Genomic DNA, 20,699 nt, shown 5'->3' with positions numbered 1-20,699 from the left:
TATGCCCTTTCCTTTCCTACCCAAGCTCACCAACATGTTAATAAAAGCTTTTAACACATAATTCTTACCTCAATCCTTGCTCCCTGCAAAATTAACAAACAAAAAAAATATTTTTCCTACTAAAAAAAAAAAAAATTTTTTCGGCCCTAAAAAAAAAAAAATTCGGACCAATAACACAATAAAATAAAAAAAAATTCGGCCCAAAATTAAAAAATAATTTCGGACCTCCCTTAAAAAAAAAATTTAAAATAAAATAAAATAAAATAAAATAAAATCGGGAAAAAGTGTACATTAAAATAAATAAGCACTTGGCCAAGTTTAAATCATAAAAGAACGTTTTCGTGTTAGTGATAATTTAAAATCTCAACCAAAGCTCCCAGATACCACTTTGTAACACCCTAGAAATTCCTTTCTTTTTAAAACACACTATACTCTCTTTAAAACACGATTAAGGAATATCTAAGATATTACCGCCACCGTAAATACGGCTAAGGCATTTATCAAAGATACACAGCGGAAGACTTGGAAGTCAAACTAAGAAATAAAACAATTTAAAAACCGAACCAAACGAAAGTAAAGTTGGAAATCAACAAAACCAAGTTAAAGATTAGCTACTACAACTTGGAACCTTTAAGGCCCTTATTCAAAACCGTCGATCCAAATAAAATGTTAGTCCAACAATTACTAAAACATATTATTCGAAACTTAAACATATCACATCCTAATGAAAACTAGCATAGCTCTCTCTTCACTCATGCCCCATCATGATCATGCCTCAATACCTGAAAAGAGATTCTCCACTTGCCCCCACTACTCTCCATTAAAATGGATCATCGTAGGGCCAAGATAAAGACATAGCCAGACACAAACAAAACACACAATCAGCAAAGCTGAGTACATAAGCGTATTTAAACACACTAACATGCATTTCCCTATCAACACACGCACTTACCTCATTGCACCTGTTTACAAGCACACACACAACACAACAAGACTCTTTAACTAGTCACTAAATAATTTATTTAGCGTTGATTACGCATCGAACGGGTTTCCAACTAAACCTTCCTCAATAAATTGAGGACCACTGACACGGGAGCTAACCGTGCCAGCATCACCTGTGCCACACATTGGTGGCGGAATTCCAGCGCATAATAATAATAATAAAAGGGAATATACAGCGTCCTGTACTCCATTAGAAGTTATGATCAAATATAAAGTCACATAACTCCCCCCATATGTTCATACTCAAGGTATATACGTTCCAAGAGTTTTGGTGCGTAACCTCTTTCACTTTACGTTATTTACATATTATTAGACTTGGTGATGACTCTCAAGCATAACAATTCAATCATCAATAATAATTCAACCATTCAAACATATCAATTTAATTCTTGAATATTTAATGACCACATAATATTTAATGTTGAACCCTTTTTAATTCTACCTCAGTGTCATAGACACTGTAAACGCATAAAGCGCCAACAATCCTATCCTTCGGTGTTAAAAACACCTTAAGTGCTCAAAGGCACCAACATACAATTTATTCCTTGTGTACATAGACACTTATATAGCTCCTACTTCATGCTTAAAGCATCAATAAAAATTATATGAACCATAATAAAATTCCTTTTTAATATTCCAAACATAATTAAACAATTAGTTTAATTAAACATACTCTCTAACATGCCATAAATAAATATGTAGTCCATATAATCATGCCAAAACATAATTTTCCAATCCATAGATCATCACAAATAATTCATGCTTTACAATTCAATCACCAACGCCAATAATTCACAATTCAATACTTGAACCTTAGCATGATGCTACTTATAATTGATTGAATTTAAGCCTAGCATGATTCTACATCATCAAAATATGCTAAGTACGCGAACGTACCTTGAATATGATCTTAAATTCGCCACGACTAGTAAAAATCGCTTACTTCGAAGTCTCCTACACATTAAAATTATAATTGTGTATCAACATCCATTCTAAACAAATTTCCAGAAATATATACTACTTTAAAACCCTCCATAAATTAATTAGAATAAGCTGAAATTATAATTAAAACATCATAAATAAGCCCCCTTTTTTGGGTAATTTAAATCCCCTTTAAAAACATAAAATTTAGGTTTCTTCTTAAAATTCCTGCACTATTTTTATAATTAAAACTTGCTGAAAATCAATCTTAAAGTGCTTAAATTAAAGGTCTAAACATAATTACATCATATACTTTCATAATTTCATAAATCAAGAACCCAGGGTTTCAAAAATTGGGGCTTTTTAATTAAAATCAAAATCTGAAAGTTAATTAACATAATTACCATATTCAAACATCAAATTTTAATCATAGATCTAATCATAGATTAATTAGGAACAAAAAGATTAATTTTTTTTTTTTTTTCGAGAGCAGGCCACGGCAGCAGCAGCCACCGCGGCAGGGCTGGGCTGCTGCCGCCCGCCGCTGCAGCTGCTGGCCGTGCGCCGGCGGCTGCTGGTGGTGTGCGGTGGTGGTCCGGCCACGTGTGGTGTGCGTGGTGGTGGCCGGCCATGAGAAGGGAAGGGAAAAGGGAGAAAAAAAAAGAAAGAAAATTAAGGAGAAAAGGGGAGAAACTTACCTTGGGTTTTCTCCACTCTGGGCAAAGTTGATTTGCCTCATAAGTGGGATATTTATACTCCCTTTTTACCCTAAACTTTCCTCTTTTAATTCTCCTAATCCCTTTCCAATTAAAACTTGTTAAAAATAAACTTTCTTAGATTAAAATCCCATCTTTTTAAAATAAAGATAATTAAATAAACTTTCCTAATATAAAAATATATTAGTAAAATGCTTTAATTAATATTATTAAATCTACTTAAATACTTCATTAAATACATACTTTAAAATAAAAATACGTATAAAATACGGGGTATTACAACCTCAGCAGAAGAAGGTTGGAAGACCTAAAGCCACTCAAACTTCCACCTCAACAGGATTACAACCACCAACCAACACTGCATTAGCAACTACTTCTGCACCTGCATCAGGCCCATCTGCAGCACCCACCACCACTTTTGCACCTGCATCAGGCCCATCTGCAGCAACTACCACCACTACCACTGCTAGAGCTCACACAACAAATAGAAAGGCAACAACTTCAACAGCAACAACACCATCTACTTCTGGTGTTTCAACAAGGGCAGCAAAGGCATGAAAAGCAGCATCAACAACTTCAACATCAAGACAACCAAAGAAAACATCATCCTTGGCTATTGTGAACTCTTCACAAGCTTCAACTAATGCTATCACCTCTGCCAACAAGACAAAATAAGCAACAAAGTACGCTTTGCTTTACTTTTGTATTTGTTTTTTCAGAACTTATGAAATGCTATTTTGTGTGTTTTTCAAACATATGCTACTTTGATTATCAATAACTATTATATGTGGTTTATGATCACCTTGCACACTTTAATTTATGGATGGATGTTAGTTTGTTTTTGAGTATGTTCTTCAATTGATGTAGTAAACAGTTAGGATAACACTTAATGAAATTTGCAAACCTTTGCAAAATAACAACTTTTCATTAATAGAACATTAAACGGTCAAACCAGTACACATAGCCATGTTAAGGGATTTAATTCCATTACATTGCATAATGTGGTTGAAGAACACCACTCCTAACCAATCAGCGTAAACAACACTAACTAGTACACTAGTACATTAACTAGTACAACAGAAACAACAATACAAGCAGCAATAACTACACTAATTTGTCTATTTTGTTGTCTTGCTATGACCTCATTCTGCTTCCACTTCTTCTTTTCAATGTTGTCAAGTTGTTGAGCAAGTCTTCTCTTCAAACTTTTGGTACAATCCAATTTAGCTTGCACCAACCTCAAATAAGTTACAAGTCTGTGCTTTTCAGTAATGAGCACATTAGTAGCATCTCTCTGCCAATCCAAGATTTCCTCATCTACGCATTCAAAGTAGTTGCAGCCTCTATGTCCTATCTCAAAGTTGTAAAATTTACAAGCTTTGAACCTCCTCCCTGGATTCTTATGTGTCCGGGAGGTCCTAACAGCAATTGGAAGACCACAAAAGCACTTCTAACCCCTAGGATTTAATGCTACCTCCATCCTACAGAACAATGGTAACAGTAATTAAACCCCCAAATTAAAAAAAAAAAACAAATTTCAAACCCTAAGGGCTTGTTTGGCATCGTTTTTTGTTTTTTGTTTTCTTCTTTTTTTTTTTTTTTTTTTTTACCAAAAACAGGAAACAAGAAAAAGGTGTTTCCACTTTTTTGTTGTCAGTTTTCAAAATTATTATGATCTTAATAAGTTAGACTAATTTTTAATTCATTGAATTACATATATCATATGATTTTAAAAATCAAAAAACCAAAAAACTGAAAAAACGAACCCTAAGTAAGGATAATTAGCAAATCAACAAAATTAATGGAATAAAACTTTAATTAATGCTTCTTAACTTATTCGTAAATAGGTTAATTGAGTATATTTGCAGAAATTTGAGCTTAAATTAGGAGTTCATCTTCTTCAAAGGGGAGCAATGGAGTGTGGGTTTGAAATTGCAGAGGGTTTAATTGGGAGGAGTAATTGAAAGGGAAGAGAGAGAAGTTGAGAGGAGAGAGAAATAAAAGTTGGAGGGAAATAAAGAAAGGGTAAAAAAAATTAAGTGGGAGGGGGGTAAATCGGTGCACGTGACTACCACGTGGTACTCAGTGCCGTAAAACCAAGTCAACAGCTCGGAAACCACCTTAAGGTGTTACATGACAAATAATTTCTGGTATTAGGTGTGTTTTCACAAAAGAAAATTTATAAGGTGTTTTCTCACAACAAAACACTTTTAAAAGGTGTTATCTGACAAAATTCCAAAAATCAATACTACCTCTATTCACAAGCATGAATAATAAATTCTAGCTCCTAATTTATGAAATAATGTAAAATAAGAGTAGAAAAGATGATTATACCATACTAGGAGCAAGTTTAGACCAATGATTTTTGATGAAAAGGATGAAAATTGATGTAGGATTTGTTGATTTTAGAGTGTTTTTGGATGATTTGAGTGTAAAAGAGAGTTAGAGTTTTGGTTTGAGGGAGATATGGTGCGCACGGGGTGAGGTTGAGGGAGGAAAGAAAGGAAATGAGGAAAGAAGATGGGGCAAGAAAAATAAAAGGGTTTGGGGCAGGGCACCCGCGCATGTTGGTTGCGCGCCCGCGTTGCTGGCCTGCGCGGCCGCGCCTAACTGCTCCTATTCTTCCTTGCTTGCTTGGTGCGTTCAATTGTAGCCTCATCGTCGTATATCACCTCGGGATCCGTGGAGTTAGATAGCGGGAAGGTGGCTGTGGCAGCCGTGGGTAGTTTTTGGATAATTAATTTTTTTTTTTAATTTTTTCTTTATAAAAATTTAACTTATTTAAATTTATTTTTACTGTATTTATTTTATTTTTATTTTTTTGGCCAATCATAGGCCGCCACGCGTGAAGTGAGTTGTGAAAAAAATAAAAATTGCTACACGGGGGTATATTTGAAAAACTAACCCTTGTCTGCCCAATCTTGATATTCCTTCCGCTCGAACTACTTTGCTTCGCTTCCTTACTTTCTTCCTGTTATCACTCATTCACTCTTTTTAAGGGTTTTTATTTTGCGCCTTCCTCCTCCACTTCGACTCTCCTCTCCTCTCCTCTCTTCTGTGCAACCCTCTTTTTCTCTCTCCTCTTCGTTTTCCTCCATCTTCGATCATCAATGGCTTCCTCCGACTCTCGCAATCCCATCACTGTTACTCCTCCCAACCAGATCGCCAAAGGTATTTCCTTTTTCTTCTTCTTCACTCCTTTTTTTCTCTCCCCTCTTTTCTTCATGTCGAGTTTCTAGGGTTTTCACCATTCTTTTTCTATTTTACTGCTTTAATGGAGTTTAATTGGTACCAATGGGGTTCCTTTTTTGTATTTTGGTTTGTTTTTTGTGTAAATTAGTAAAACCCTAATTTTCTTTGGAACATTTTTGGGCTTTTTTTTTTTTTTTTTTTTTTTTTTTTTTTTTTTTTAATTAGGTTTTTGTAATTGTTGGATTTTTTAGAAATTTGTAATAATATCTTATTTGCTTAAATGTGAAAACTTTCTACCATTCTCTGTAAATTAATACAAAGTTTTAAACTTTGTAGCAAGACAAGGATTTGATTCTGTCGCTATTGATCTTGTAGTATAAAACTTTCTTAAATAGTCAGGGTTTTTTTGATTTTGACCTTGTAAGTTAGTTTTTGTCTCATTTTTCTGAGTGTTTTTGCATTATGAAATTTCTGGGGTTTAATTTCTGAGTTGATGTATTTTCCCCTAATTGCTTTTTTCTGTGAAAGTGGGATATGTTTAGCCGTTTTTATTTCTTAAGATTAATATATGAGGTTGAGGATTATAAATTCGGTAATGAGGCTAGTGACCGCTTGCTTATACTAAAACAACAATGTCGACGGGTATAAGAATGTAAATTTCATCTTTCTGGAAATGCGGGTCTAGGTATGTTTGCAACTTAATTTCAAATCATAGGATTATAAACCTGTTACTTCCATTTAAACCATTGGATATGTGCTAGCTGGAAACATGGATTTACCAATGTTTTGAAAGGATTAAGTGGAGTGTGAAATGGTAATTATTGTTTTGTTTTTATGTACACAATGGTTAAAATGATTGGGAAGTGTTAATATTCATAGTGTTTTTTGTATTAGGGGTGGTAGTAGGAAAGGTGAGAGAGTTTTAGGACTGATGGTGGAGGAGATGGAAAAAGGGCGGTGATGTTATGGAAAAAGGTGCAAGGTTGGTGTTTGATGGTTAGGGCGAGCGATGTTGATGGGTGAGGAAGAATTGATAGTATGTTTGGAAATTTTTTGTGTTACCTGTAGTTAGATTTTTTTATTTGAATTGTGTAGCTTCAGTGCTTCACTCTTTTATGTTTGTCTACTATTATGGATGGTGTTAGTGGTAAGCTTGAGATTTTGTAGATTTTTTTTTTGATTAAAATAAAAGCTGTTGCATTTGGGATTATACACAGTAATCTCTAGCTCAACATTTAAGTATTGGATTTGAAAGAGTATTTTAGAGGTCCCTGTGCACAGCACTATAATGTAAATGTTATTTGGAGAACATTAAACCTCAATGTAACCAATTAAAGTGGTTGTCTGGTTGTTTTTTTATTTTTTATTTTATTTATTTATTATTATAGGTGTCAATAAACTTTACTACATATGAGCTAAATGGAAAGATAGTGGGATCCCTTGAGGCCCATAATTTATGCCATTATCACAATAATTCAGCAAATTTATTGTTAGAATAAGCAGAAAAATCTTAAATACCTAACTTACAAATGGTCTAAAATTAGTAAAGACGCCGACATTATGTAACGATCTGTCAGTCCGTATCTTCATATGAATGAGTCTCAGTTCTCTTTGAGTATTTTTTTTTTTTTTTTTTTAAAAGTAAAAGCTACTATAGTTGACTTTAGCATATGCACCAAATGAATACCCAAACCAAAGTTTTGATCTTTCTATCTCTCTTGCTCTCCTTTTGTTGGTATTATCTTTGCTTTTCTATGTGCTTATGGTGCATAGACATATCCAATATATTAAGGTTAGGCTCCACTTTTGCCATGAATTGATAAGATGTGCAATTTTATACATGCGTCAGCTGAGATTGAGGAGGCTAGATACTCTGTTGTAGTGTACGTCTTTCGTATGGTATAATGAGCTTTTGTTGAATGCATTACATTCTCACATTTTAAATTGCTAGACTAGAATATGTAGTTAACATGTTAGAAACTGCTCATCTTAAACAATTTTCTGCCTCTGCTGGAGAATGGTAGATCTTAAAGAATAAAACCGCTTTTTAGTAATAAGCTTGTCTACATTTAAGATTTTTGCCCTTTTTAAAATTTATTTATTTATTTTGCAGATTTCCCTGGGCCAGACAATCCTATTCCGCTTTCACCTCAATGGCTCCTCCCTAAGCCAGGGGAGACTAAGACTGGGATGTCTCAAGGGGTTTGTATAATTATCTCTACTTTTTGTGGGTAGATGTTATGCAACTGATTTTCTTTTGTATTGAACTTAAGATTAACCTTGCTTTGTATCTTGCATGATGATTTTTATTTTTGTACAGGGAAATCGCCCAAGTCCTTATCCTGGATACGGGGATGGCTCAGATTTCATCAAGCCTCCAGGACATGGTGAGGAGATGCATGATAGCCATAAGAAAAAGGATGTTTTCAGACCAACTTTTCTTGATCAAGAATCTGGGCGTCGTGATCGCTGGCGTGATGAAGAAAGGGACACTAACCCATTAGGTCGTAGAGACCGTTGGAGGGAGGGAGAAAAAGAGATTGGTGATGGTCGGAAGACTGACCGGTGGGTTGATAACCCGTCCAGTAAGAACTTTGGAGAAGCACGTCGAGCTCCAGCTGACAGATGGGCTGATCCTAGTAGGGAGAATAACTATGATCAGCGCCGTGAGAGTAAGTGGAACACACGCTGGGGTCCTGATGATAAAGAGATGGATAAGTGGACTGATGCTGGGAAACATGGTGAGATGCCTCAAGATAAAGGGCAGTCACTTACAGTTGCTAGTCATGGAAAGGATGAGAAGGATGGTGATCATCATCGGCCATGGAGGCCTAGCTCTTTGCAAAATCGTGCAAAAGCAGAACCACCACATCACCAGCCTCAAATGACTAGCAAAGAAGGTCCTACATTTGGCCATGGGAGAGGTCGTGGGGATAATGCAACATTTTCTGTTGGTCGTGGAAGGGCTACTTTTGGTGCTGGGAGCATCAGTAACTATTCTGTTCATTCTCATTCCTCAGTTTATAATTCTGACAGAGGTGATAATGGTCATGAAGAACCTTCTCCTTTCAGCTATAATAGGACAAAGTTGCTTGATATTTATCGGCTGACCGAGATAAAATCTTCAAATAAGATATTGGATGGATTAAAGCAAGTTTCCTCTCTTACTCAGGAAGAACCTTTGGAGCCTCTGGCACTATGTGCACCTACTTCAGAAGAATCAGTAAGTTAAATATATGCTATTATGGTGTGACTTTCAGTGTTATCATTCTCATGTTTGGTTATACTACTTAGGTTATTATGAAGGGAATTGACAGGGGGGAAATAGTAAGCAGTGGTGCACCCCAGAATTCTAAGGATGGATCTGCTGGACGAAGCTCAAATGATTTTGCTCAATCAAGGCGAATAAAACATGGTACCAATTGTGTGTGTTGTTTCATTGTAACAATGTTGTTTTATATTCCTTTCATTAGTAGTTTATGATAAACTTTTTTCTAATGCAGTTACTCAAATTTAATTTTTGTCTTTTTGTCAGGCAGTAGAGATGATGTATCTCTACCTCCAGATGAAGCCCATGATAAAGGTACATATGGCTCAAATGTCACGATGGATGGCAGTGAAAGTCATCAGATGTATGCTGAGAATAAATATAGAGTTCCAGGTATTACTTTTTGTCAATAATTTCTTTGCTTATTTATAGATGTTTCTAATTTCCACATGGGGTATGATGACTAGGGCTTGCTGATTAAATTTACAGGGCAATGCACTAATTTTTTTGTCCTCATTGTTTAGATTTAGTTGAAAATTTTGTTAACAATCTTTTAACTTAATAGTTTGACAGATATTTTTATAATGTATTGTCAATTAATGAACCATATGAATCATATCTAAATAGGTTGATGATTAAAAAGTAAATACTGGAACAGCTTTAAATTCTTCTTCATAATATTTATTTTAACACTCGCTTAGCACACTTTTTACTGGAGACTTGGAGAGATTATAGAAGCTAAATGGACAATTTACTGATATCAAATCACCGATAACCCAACATTTTCCTCTTACCATTGTTCAAGTCTTTTAGCTATTTTCTCACTAATGTGTGTCAATGGGATATGTTCCGATAAAGAAAATGAAGCATGGTCTTACCCGTTATTTAAACTGGAATCTTGATTTGAGATTTCTTCACTTTGTACAAAAATAAGTCTGAGAATTTTTATATGTAATTTAGATAATAGAATACTCTGCTTTATTTTTGTCAGTTAAGTGGTTATGGATGGGTTCAATTTCATCATTAACTTGGATTATGTGAGGGATGATAGGAGGAGTGCTTGCTTTGATTTTTAGGTATTGCTTATGGGTGGATAGAGTCTAGTGACAGCTACAATGGGGTTGCAGTATTTTATTTTCATCCTTTTTGGCAACTTGATTCTCTTTCAATTTGCTTTGAAGTCATAATAGGGAATGTTGAAGAATGAAAAAATATAAGTAAAAAAATCTTTGGCGTATGATTCAGACTAATGGTGTGTGCTTTTTGATAATGTGGTCTTAGCTTGTGTGAATTGAGCTGCATTTATGACTTTATGTGTCTTTCATTTTGTTTGTCGCTAGCTCATCATCTAGATGTATATTTCTTTGCTTGAAAGCAGCTGCAAGAGATGATGATTCTTCTTTAAAGAAGGGCGATGAAGTCACTGATAACAAAGATTCTGGCATTAAGGGACGTGTTTATCCTCAGTCGGGAACTCCCTGGAGATCACCTTCGCTGGAAGAGCATGCAAATGCTCACTCACGTGATTGGTTTAATAGTCCAAGTGGTGTTCGCTCTAGAAGCTCTGACATTAGCTGGACACAAGCACCAAAAGATAGCTCTAATGTTTTACCTGATTCATCTTTTGCTCACAATGAACTTAAATGGCAAGCTGGTGAAGATTCTGCTGTCAGAAAACATCCTGCTGTGACAGCTGATCGGGAGCAAGAAACAAGGAAACTCTTACAACCTTCTCCGGAGGACATGCTTCTTTATTATAAAGATCCACAAGGTCAAGTTCAGGGTCCCTTTTCAGGTAGTGATATAATTGGGTGGTTTGAGGCTGGTTATTTTGGCATAGACTTACGAGTTCGGCCAGTAAATGCTCCAATTGACTCTGCATTCTTCTTACTTGGTGACGTGATGCCCCACTTACGAGCTAAGGCAAGGCCACCACCTGGGTTTAATACAGCAAAGCAGAATGAGGTTGCGGATGTATCTAGCATTCCTGGTTTAAGTGGATTTGGGAAGCCCCTTCCTGTTCCTACCGGGGGTGATTTGCTGGGAAATGAGCATAGGCTTACCCGCGGAACGTCAACAGAAGCAGAGAACAAATTTCTGGAGTCATTGATGGCTGGAGATGTCAGCAGTTCTCACATGGAGAGATTTGTTTCAAAAGGTTGCTACCATGGCTAATTATTGATTGAATAATGTTTTTATTTTTCTGCAATTTGTTATGGGGGTTTGCTAAAATTTCAGTGTTATTTTATTAAATTTATTAATTTTGCTATGATATGCAGGACTGCAAGGATTTGTAGGACAGACTTCAAGTGGTATGCCTCCACCTGGGGCTGAAAATGCAGATGCCCTCAACCTCTTGGCCCAAAGATTGAACCTAGAACGACAAAAATCATTGAATCAATCTTATCCGTACTGGCCGAATAGAGATGGAGCCCCTGTGGTTCCAAGCCCTGACATTGTTAGGAACTCTTCTGTGCCACAGGCAAATCTCCATTCAACGATTGGTGATATTCCCCAACAATCTCTTCCTCAGAATGTTGAGATGATGTCCATTCTTCAAGGATTGTCTGATAGGCCTTCTAGTGGGGTGAACAATGGATTAAGTGGTTGGCCAAATTTCTCTGTACAAGGTGGCATCGATCCATTTAAAGATAAAATTGACTTGCATCACGGACAGAATTTTCCTCAAGTGCCATATGGAATGCAACAGCATAAGCTGCAGCCACAAAATCATCCATCCATGACAAATTTACTTGCCCAGTCTCTGGAGAACCCTGCCATTGTGCCTGACAAGCTACTCTCAGCTGGTCTTATGCAGGACCCTCAAGCATTAAATATGTTACAGCAGCAGTATCTGCTGCAATTACAATCTCAACAGGCCGTCCCAGGACAGCTGTCATTGCTGGATAAGATTCTACTGCTTAAACAGCAACAAAAACACGAGGAGCAGCAACATATGCGACAGCAACAACTGTTGTTTTCTCAGGTTTTGTCTGAGCAGCAGCTTGTTCAACGCTTTGGTGATCCAGCTTTTGGACAATTACAAACATCTGCATCACCTATTGGAAATACACCTGGTGACCAATCTTTGGCTCAGCTCTCACCATCAATGTTCCAATCTAACTCTCAAGTTCCTGTTTCTGGTGTGCCAGATGATAGGAATATCAGCATTGCCAATATGCCTCCAAAACTTTCTCAGGATTTGGGTCATCAAGTACCTGCAGAGGGCTCTTCTTTGCACCTACCTCATCAGATGTTAGGAATGCCTCAGAATAATTGGCCGTCTATGTCAACACATGCCGATAGCAATAAGAACCACTCTTTATCATCAGGATCAGAAATGATGGAAAATATTGCCCCCTCTGAAGCAATGGAGAAACCTTTGAGTGCCGCTGCTATTGAACATTCCAATTCTGATTTAAGTGCACCGTCTTTTTCTGACCAGGTGGTAGAAAGCAATTCTGATTTGACAGCCCCACTTCCTACTTTGGCTGCAGACACAGGGATGAGTTTGTCAACAGCTGATTTTGTACCTTCAGAGTTTTCTGAATCATCTGCTAGCAGATCCTCTGTGGTTCCTCAGGGAAATGAGATAAAGCTTACATCTGCCAGTGTTCCCGAGGAAAACTCTGTCAAAGAGAGTCTTGAAGAGCTATCAGCTTCAAAAGAAGTAAAGAACGTTGAGGCACGTGAGGTTAAGAAAACTTCTGATAAGAAATCAAGAAAGCTCAAGTCTTCCAAAGCGCAACCATCTCCTGACCAGGGGAAGGGGGCTTCCAAAGTGTCTAATGTGCAGAAATCTAAGCAATCTGAAGCTGAAGGAGCACTTAGTGCAAACAAGTCGGATGTGTCTGTCACTGCCAAAGGTGCATTAGATGGAAGGCCTATGGAGATGGCTAGGGAAATAGAGAATACACCCGAAATTGATCTTTCTACTTCACCTAATCATACTGGCAATGCTTTTGAATCTATGGAGGGCAAAGGTGAACAGAAACAGAGTGATTCTACTACACAGAGAAGTGCTCAGGTAAATTCTGCTCAGAGGGCTTGGAAACCAGCTGTTTCTGTGAAGCCGAAGTCACTTTTAGAAATTCAACAAGAAGAGCAGAAGAGAGCACAGATGGAGATCCCTGCTTCTTCTGTCACTGCCTCTGTTAGTCCTATGAGTTTCTCCTCTCCTTGGGGTGGAGTGGTTACTCATGTGGAACCGAAAGTGGGTAAAGAAATTCACCCAGATAGTAATATTAGTGAGCATATGGGTAAAATGGAGTTACCAAAGGGCAAGAAGAGTGGGTTACATGATCTTTTGGCTGCAGAAGTTTTATCAAAGTCTAGCAACAGAAGTACTGTGACTGACAATTCTACAAGTCTCCCTCCTTTACCAACAATGTCTAGTCAGCCAGATGTGGTTGATGATGATAATTTTATTGAGGCTAAAGATACCAAGAAGAGTCGCAAGAAAGCTGCAAAGGCTAAAGTTGCTGGAGGAAAGGTTTCAGCATCAGTGGCTTCTGCTGATGTGGCTGTTGCATCCAGTCCTGTTGAGAAAGTAAAAAGTACTAAGCATATACAAGCTGTAAAGGAAGTATTGCCTGTTCCACCATCTGGTCCATCTCTGGGAGACTTTGTTCCATGGAAGGGTGAATCAACTAGCCCTTCTCCAGCTCCTGCATGGTCTTCAGATTCTGGTAAATTTCCCAAACCCACATCACTGAGGGATATTTTGAAAGAACAGGGGAAGAAAGGAACTCCAGCTCAGCAGTACGCACCAACATCAACTCCGCCAAAACTTAATACCACTCAGACGCGACCAGGCTCTTGGTCAGTTTCAGCTTCATCCCCATCAAAAGCTGCGTCTCCTGTTCAGGTCAATCCCCAACTCTCTACACAATCAAAGTATAAAGGAGAAGATGACCTGTTTTGGGGTCCACCGGATCAATCAAAGCAAGAAGCCAAACAGTAAGTCTTTCCCCACATACATTTGTCTACATTACTTTTCAGCTTTTTTTTTTTTTTTCCTGGCAGTATTAATGGACAGTGGCTTTTCATGGGATTATATTTTGTTGCTATTACTCATAGCTGAATAGTTTAATTATGTGAAGTATGCAACTGACTCTTGCATTAGCTAATAAGTCATGTTGGGTAATACTATTATGTTAATAAATTTTCATTACTGATGATTGAAGACATGCAATTGTGTATTAAGTGCATGTGGGAGCACGAGATTGATGTGACTGCTTTTAGCTCAAGCGATTGGTTCTCTATGCTTCCTTTTTTTTTTCGTTTTTTTATTTTTTAATTTTTTATTTAAGTTATACCATGTTCAGTTATAGTTACTCCTGTCCCCAAGTGAAATTCGCATTTAACCTATAACCCCTCCCCCCCAACCCTCTCTCCCTCTTTTTTGGTTCTCTATGCTTCCTTTTTTTTCGTTTTTATTTTTTTTTATTTTTTTTATTTTTTTTTTTAAATTTAAGTTATACCATGTTCAGTTATAGTTACTCCTGTCCCCAAGTGAAATTCGCGTTGGACCTATAACCCCCCCCCCCCCTCCCAACCCTCTGTCCCTGTTTTTTTTTTTCAGTAAACAGAATGGAAGACCTAAATTTTTTGTTTATCAAATTAAGTATTATTTCTATCTCATTTACCTTACAAGTGACCAAAATTCAAGTTGCCTGAAAATTTTGGTCATTCTTTTCTTCCTTCGTATATATTCTTATTTCAATCCCATTATGCCCAAAGTCATTCTTCTCTCTTCTATTTCCTTGTACTTCTTCCATTTTTTTAATTGCACCGTTAGGTCTTTCACTATACATACATTTCTCTGAACTATTTTTGTGTTTAATGCATAGGAAAAGATAATGTGGGATTAAAGGTGGGCACGGGCCGTGCTCGTGCCGCCGCGGGCCGTGCCTGGCCGTGCCGGGGTGGTGCCGTGCCGTGCCTGGAATTGGCACACCCCAGCCCACGGCACGGCACGGCCCACGTGCCTAGCGGGCCGTGCCGTGCCGGGCCGCGTGCCAAATCGTGCCTCGGTTTTTTTTTTTTTTTTTTTTTTTTTAAAAAATAAATGTTAAAAAAAAAAACGAATTAAAAAAAAATGCAAATAATTTAAAAAAAAATATGAGTGCGATAATTCGAAAACGCAAAAAATTGAAGAATAACTTATTTTATTATATGACGGTAGCCGGTACGAATGTACGATAATTGAATAATACAAAATTACAAAATAAGTAATGATAATTAAAAATGCCACAATAGTGTATGAATATTGAATAACTTCATTTATTATACGGAATACGAAGTTCGATAATACAAATACAAAAAGAATACAATAGTGTATAATGTAAATATGTAATCATGTAATTATTATTGGTCGTCTTCGCCTTCGCCTTCGTCTTCATCTTCATCTTCGTCTTCGTCTCCTAGAGGTTCAAGTTCATCCGCCAATTGAGTGGATTGAGAACTAAAAGAAGTCGACGTTCCTTCATCGTCGTCGTTTTGTGCATAAGTACGATCTTGAGAACGAGTTTCGGCATCCAACCAATCCTTGAAGCAAACACACATTTCAAGTGTTTCGGGTTTTAGTCTTGTTCTTCTATCGTCTAGAACTCTTCCCGACGCACTAAAAGCTCTTTCGGAAGCAACGGAGGAGACTTGGATAGCAAAAATATCACGAGCCATTGCCGATAAAATTGGATGTTTCACGACTTGTGATTTCCACCAATCGAGGATGTCGAGGCCAAACTTCTCTTCATCGTCCATGCCTTTCATGAAGTCGTAACTTAAGTACATTTGCAACGTTCGGGTTATGGTTAATTAATGATAATTACACAACTAACAGTAACAAAGTAACAATTAACAACAATGAGATGAATGAGAATTAATAAGTAGTTTTTATCTAAAATAAATTTTCAAAAATAATTATAATAATAGTAGATTATCTAAATCAATGAGATCCCAGGTTGGTTATGGTTAGGATCGACGTTGTCCAGAGCCCAAATCCCGCCTTAGACAGATTTCAACAATCCAAATAACCCACAATTAAAATAGAAAGTAGTTTTTATGTAATTAAGTAGTTCCAAGTATACAATAATAATAATAATAATAATAATAATAATAATAACAATAATAATAACAATAACAATAACAAATTAAAATAAAGTTGAGTTAGATCTTACAATGACGCTTCAATGCTTTCCCAAATTTATAATTTCTCGAATTTATAATTTCCCGAAATTATAATTTCCCGAATGTAAATATAACAATTTTTTTTTTTTTTTTGGTAGTAGACTAATAATATTAAAAATGTAAAATTTATAAGAGAGTAGGAATTTTTTTTTTCTTTTCACAAAAGAGAGGAAGATTGTATGATTTGTAGGAATTTGAGAATTGAGAATTTGGGAGTAAGAAAATTAGAGAATAAGATAGAAGAGATGAGTTGATGAATTGTGAAAATTTTGGAGGAAAATATGAGGTATTTATAGGGGATTTGGGTGGGAAATTGGGTGGAAATATGGCCGTTTATAGCTGTTGGAAAACGGCCATAAACGACCATATTTCCAACGGCTAGGCACGGGCCGTGCCGTGCCGTGCCGGGCCGTGCCTGGCTTCGTGCCGGGCTGTGCCTGGCGTGCCACGTGCCGTGCCGGCGGGTCGTGCCAGCGTGCCGGCCGTCGTGCCGGCCACCGTGCCGCCCGCCGTGCCAAGTGCCGTGCCCGTGCCAGAGCTAAAAGTTTTGTTCACGGCACGGCCCACGGCCCACAGGCGTGCCACCGTGCCGTGCCGTGCCGGTGGCCGTGCCCGTGCCGGGCCGTGCCGGAATCGTGCCGGGCCCGTGCCGCCCGCGTGCCGGCACGGCCCGTGCCCACCTTTATTTGGGATCTTATTAGATTCATATATATATATTTTTTTGGTTTTCCCAATATCATATTTCTGTTATTTTCACTAAAACCAAGTTAAAGGACAAAGTCTTACATTGGCATGCTTGAAACTCTAAATGGTGCAAAACGATGGAGGAAGTGTTATTTAATCGTCTCTCTCCTCATGACCAAAACTATGACCAATGGCTGGCCTTGCTCTTATAATAACTGAAAACCCCGCTGTCATGTTCACCTTTAGTTAGCCAAGCTCCACTTTCTTATTTTTTTATTCACCTTCTTAACATGTGTGCTAGAGGGAAATGATACATTTATTTGGGAATGGGAGTAACTCAAACTAAAAGCATTGAAGGAAGTAGGTGGAAGATTGCTATTCAAGTGAAAGCTTAAGGATAAGTGATTTTTATAATATTAGTTATTGAAGTTCGATAGTTAAAGAAAATAGGGGAAGGTATTCATTGAAGATGTAGCCAAAGTTGGTCATTTGATGGTGGAAAGTTCTTGCGAAACCATCTTATCTAGGGGGGGGGGGGGGGTTGATCTACTATTTTTTTTTCTTTCATTGGTAGATTGCTATTAATGGTCTTGACTCTAACCATGCATTGGATTTTTGGATTTGGGGCTGAGGTGAATTCAAATTGGGGAAGCAATTTAATTTGAAATAGACAATGTATGTTTTTGTAAGTGTGTGTGACTGACCCAATTAAAGTGAACCCAAGTTCAAATGTGTTCCCTCCATTCCTTATGAGAAAATACATTAGGGTAATGTACACATTTATAGGAATATAAATGCATTGCATTGGTTTTGAAGCGAACAATAAATATGGCAATGATATTCAAACTAACAATTGATATTTTAATGTTAAATAATATTAAGATAGTCAAACGTAGGCAGTATAATGAATCACAATGAGCATATTGTTTGTATTAGTTTTTTATATTTTAATGATATTGTATGTTTTTGGGTGAGAGTTAGAAGTGGGGCTAGATCCTTTTTACACTTTTCATTTTGTTGTTAGTGTAGGGACAACATTAACAAGGATTTTAAGTTATACCATGTTTTCTATTCAGTATTCGTGCTTACTTGATAAATACTATGATATTTTACATTAGTGATTTTTGCTGGGTGCATGTTAAATCAATCATGGGACCAACATTCGCCTCTTTGAAAGATTTTACATACAAGTTAAAAGTTTCATAATTACAGGCATGTTGCAAATATTGCATAAACACTGGAATATCTTGTGTAAGTTCCCTTGAGAATTTGGGAGTGACCATTGCGACTCCTTAATTTGCTATCTAGGATATATATTAAACTTTCTTATTTTCCCTGGATATAGAAGTCGGTGAATGAGTACAAAAGAGCTGTTTTTCTGAAATCTATTTATTATTATCATTGCATTTCAAATTTTGAACTGGTCAGCAGCATGTGGTGTGTAACCAAATGAGAAAAAAAATAAATAAAAATTAAAGGCCTTTATTAGAGTTTGAACTTCTCCTGTAGACCACATTGTATTCTGGTAGGCGTGGTGGCTTTATTTGTTCAATCTTTTATAATAATATAATGTTTGATCTTTTTATGTGTTAGAGCTTCAGTATGTTGTTTTCTGATTTATAGTTTTATACTTTTCTGAGACAACAAAGCACCTGCTGATTGATCTTTTTGAAAACGGATCAGCTGCTAAAAAGATTTTAACTTGTTCTCCTCAATGATGTTCTGTGAGTAGGTCAGTCTTTCCTCAACTTGGCAACCAAGGGAGTTTGGTAGCCAAAAGCACTCCTGTAAAAGGAACTCCTGCAGCTTCTATCAGCCGACAAAAGTCCACTGGTAGCAGGGCTGTGGAGCACAGTATTACATCTTCACCTGTCTCATCTCAGGTTTCCGGGAAAGGGAAACGAGATGGAAGTACTAAGCACTTGGGTGAGTATTTACCTTTCTAAACTGATATTGAATTAAACTCCTTTTTTATCTTTAGCATTTCCTTACCTTTTCTGTATATCGGTGTATAGAGGCGATGGACTTCAGACATTGGTGTGAGACTGAATCAGTTCGGCTTACTGGAAGCAAGGGTATGAAATGCTGCATTTACTGCATGTCTTTTATATTTTTCTCTGTTTGTTTTCGGATGACCTATGTTACTATTAGCTTTATTCAATTATGGTTGATTTTTCTAGCAGTGGATTTACATTTTGATCATATCAGTGATACATCTGTGCAATTTGGAATGCCTTTTTTGCTTACAATGAAATATTTCACTCTTTTCAGACACGAGTTTCCTAGAATTTTGCTTGAAGCAGTCCAGATCTGAGGCTGAGACTCTTCTTGTAGAAAATCTTGGATCTTTTGATCCAAATCATGAATTTATTGAGAAGTTTTTGAATTACATGGAGATGCTGTCAGCGGATGTGCTGGAGCTTGCCTTTCAAAGTCGGAATGATCTGAAGGCCTATAACAATGGTGCCAGAGACATGAATTCCGACTATTCACGTGCAAGAGACTTAGATAGAGACTGTGTAGTGAGTGCTGATGGGTCGACTAAAGGAGGGAAAAAGAAGGGAAAGAAAGGAAAGAAGGTGAGCCCCGCTGTGTTGGGGTTCAATGTCGTGAGCAACCGCATCATGATGGGTGAAATCCAGACTTTGGAAGATTAAAACAGGTGCTCGTATTGTATATACATTTGTCTGGACTTTTTGTAAATGTTTTCCTTTTTTAGGCCTTCTATCCATCCCTCTCCATTATAGAGCAACGTAAGCAGTGACCAAGTCTGTCTGCCGCTTAAGCCAATTTTGTGTACTAGTATCTTGTAAGGGCCCTTTATTTGTGGCTTCACACAGAACTAACAAGCTTTTGTTCTAATTCAGGCAAACCTTTTTTTGACCTTTTGGCTGCCTGCCTTGTATTTCGTTTTAAAATTATTTTTTGATCTTGTATTAATAGAGAATAGCACAGCCCATAGTCTTGTAGCCATGACATAGTGAACGTTGATGAATTATGAGCTGAAATTCATGTTGACATGTATGCTTTTCATGATATATTAATAGGCTAGTGTTAGTGACTGACTGTGCCGTTGTTTTAAATTTGCTATAATTTTATACTTGCTGTTTGTTATATATTTTGTAATGTGTTAGCTTTTGTTCTTAAATAATTGATTAATTAACCATGAAACACACTTCAATGCACTAGTTTGATTTTAGATATATATAATTAAATATTAACTTAAAAATATTTTTTTTAAAAAGTTGATATTATGAAACTTTATATAAATATCTATTTACCATGTTTCATGATAAAATGAATTTTTATAAGGATCTAAAGAACGATAGTCAAAATTAGAATATGAAATTGTGAAAAAAGGTCAAATGTGTCAATTACTTGATAACATAGACGGGGTGTTTGGAATGGGAGTTTGGGGATTAAAATGTGGGAATGGGATTGGGAAAAGGTTGTTGGGAATATGTAAAAATATGACAATACTTTATTTGGGCGGTGGATGGGAAAAGATAGGGAATAAATAAAAAAAATACAAAACTACCCTTATTAACCTTTCTCCTCCATTCATTTCATTAATGGCAAAAATGTCATTATTTACTTATTTTCATTCCCATCCATTCATTTTCTACCCTCCCTAGGTCATAAAATGATGGAAATTCACCCCATTAATTCCCAATCTCATTCCTTCTTTATTCCCAATCCCATCTAACAAATAAGAATTTTTTTTT

General features: G+C 36.8%; 1 protein-coding gene across 4 annotated transcripts; it reads left to right on the top strand.

The window, feature by feature from the left end:
* Positions 1–5,565: 5,565 nt before the first annotated feature.
* On the top strand, positions 5,566–20,039 carry LOC145613238 (protein ESSENTIAL FOR POTEXVIRUS ACCUMULATION 1-like). Of its 4 annotated transcripts, none has more exons than XM_081668309.1 (10): positions 5,566–5,810; positions 7,945–8,033; positions 8,152–9,054; positions 9,126–9,246; positions 9,367–9,492; positions 10,475–11,257; positions 11,379–14,058; positions 18,707–18,900; positions 18,990–19,049; positions 19,246–20,039. In XM_081668309.1, exons 1-10 carry the CDS (start codon positions 5,750–5,752, stop codon positions 19,629–19,631), a joined length of 5,403 nt encoding a protein of 1,800 aa, XP_081524435.1. In that variant the 5' UTR covers positions 5,566–5,749; the 3' UTR covers positions 19,632–20,039. The 4 variants fall into 4 exon arrangements, with proteins under 4 accessions (XP_081524435.1, XP_081524434.1, XP_081524433.1 ...); XM_081668308.1 differs by having other exon boundaries at positions 9,126–9,255; positions 10,478–11,257; XM_081668307.1 differs by having other exon boundaries at positions 9,126–9,255.
* The last annotated feature ends 660 nt before the right edge of the window (positions 20,040–20,699 follow it).

Source organism: Chenopodium album, chromosome 25, assembly GCF_948465745.1.
Source record: "Chenopodium album chromosome 25, dcCheAlbu1.1, whole genome shotgun sequence".
NCBI lineage: Eukaryota > Viridiplantae > Streptophyta > Magnoliopsida > Caryophyllales > Amaranthaceae > Chenopodium > Chenopodium album.
Note: the sequence above shows the minus strand (reverse complement) of the source record. Positions and strands in the feature narration are given on the sequence as shown.

Excerpts from the sequence above, each read along its gene's own strand:
- LOC145613238 (XM_081668307.1), top strand. The coding sequence starts at position 5,750 with ATGGCTTCCTCCGACTCTCGCAATCCCATCACTGTTACTCCTCCCAAC. Across the intron at positions 5,811-7,944 it reads TCCCAACCAGATCGCCAAAG|ATTTCCCTGGGCCAGACAAT; the intron begins GTATTTCCTTTT and ends TTTATTTTGCAG. Across the intron at positions 8,034-8,151 it reads AGACTGGGATGTCTCAAGGG|GGAAATCGCCCAAGTCCTTA; the intron begins GTTTGTATAATT and ends ATTTTTGTACAG.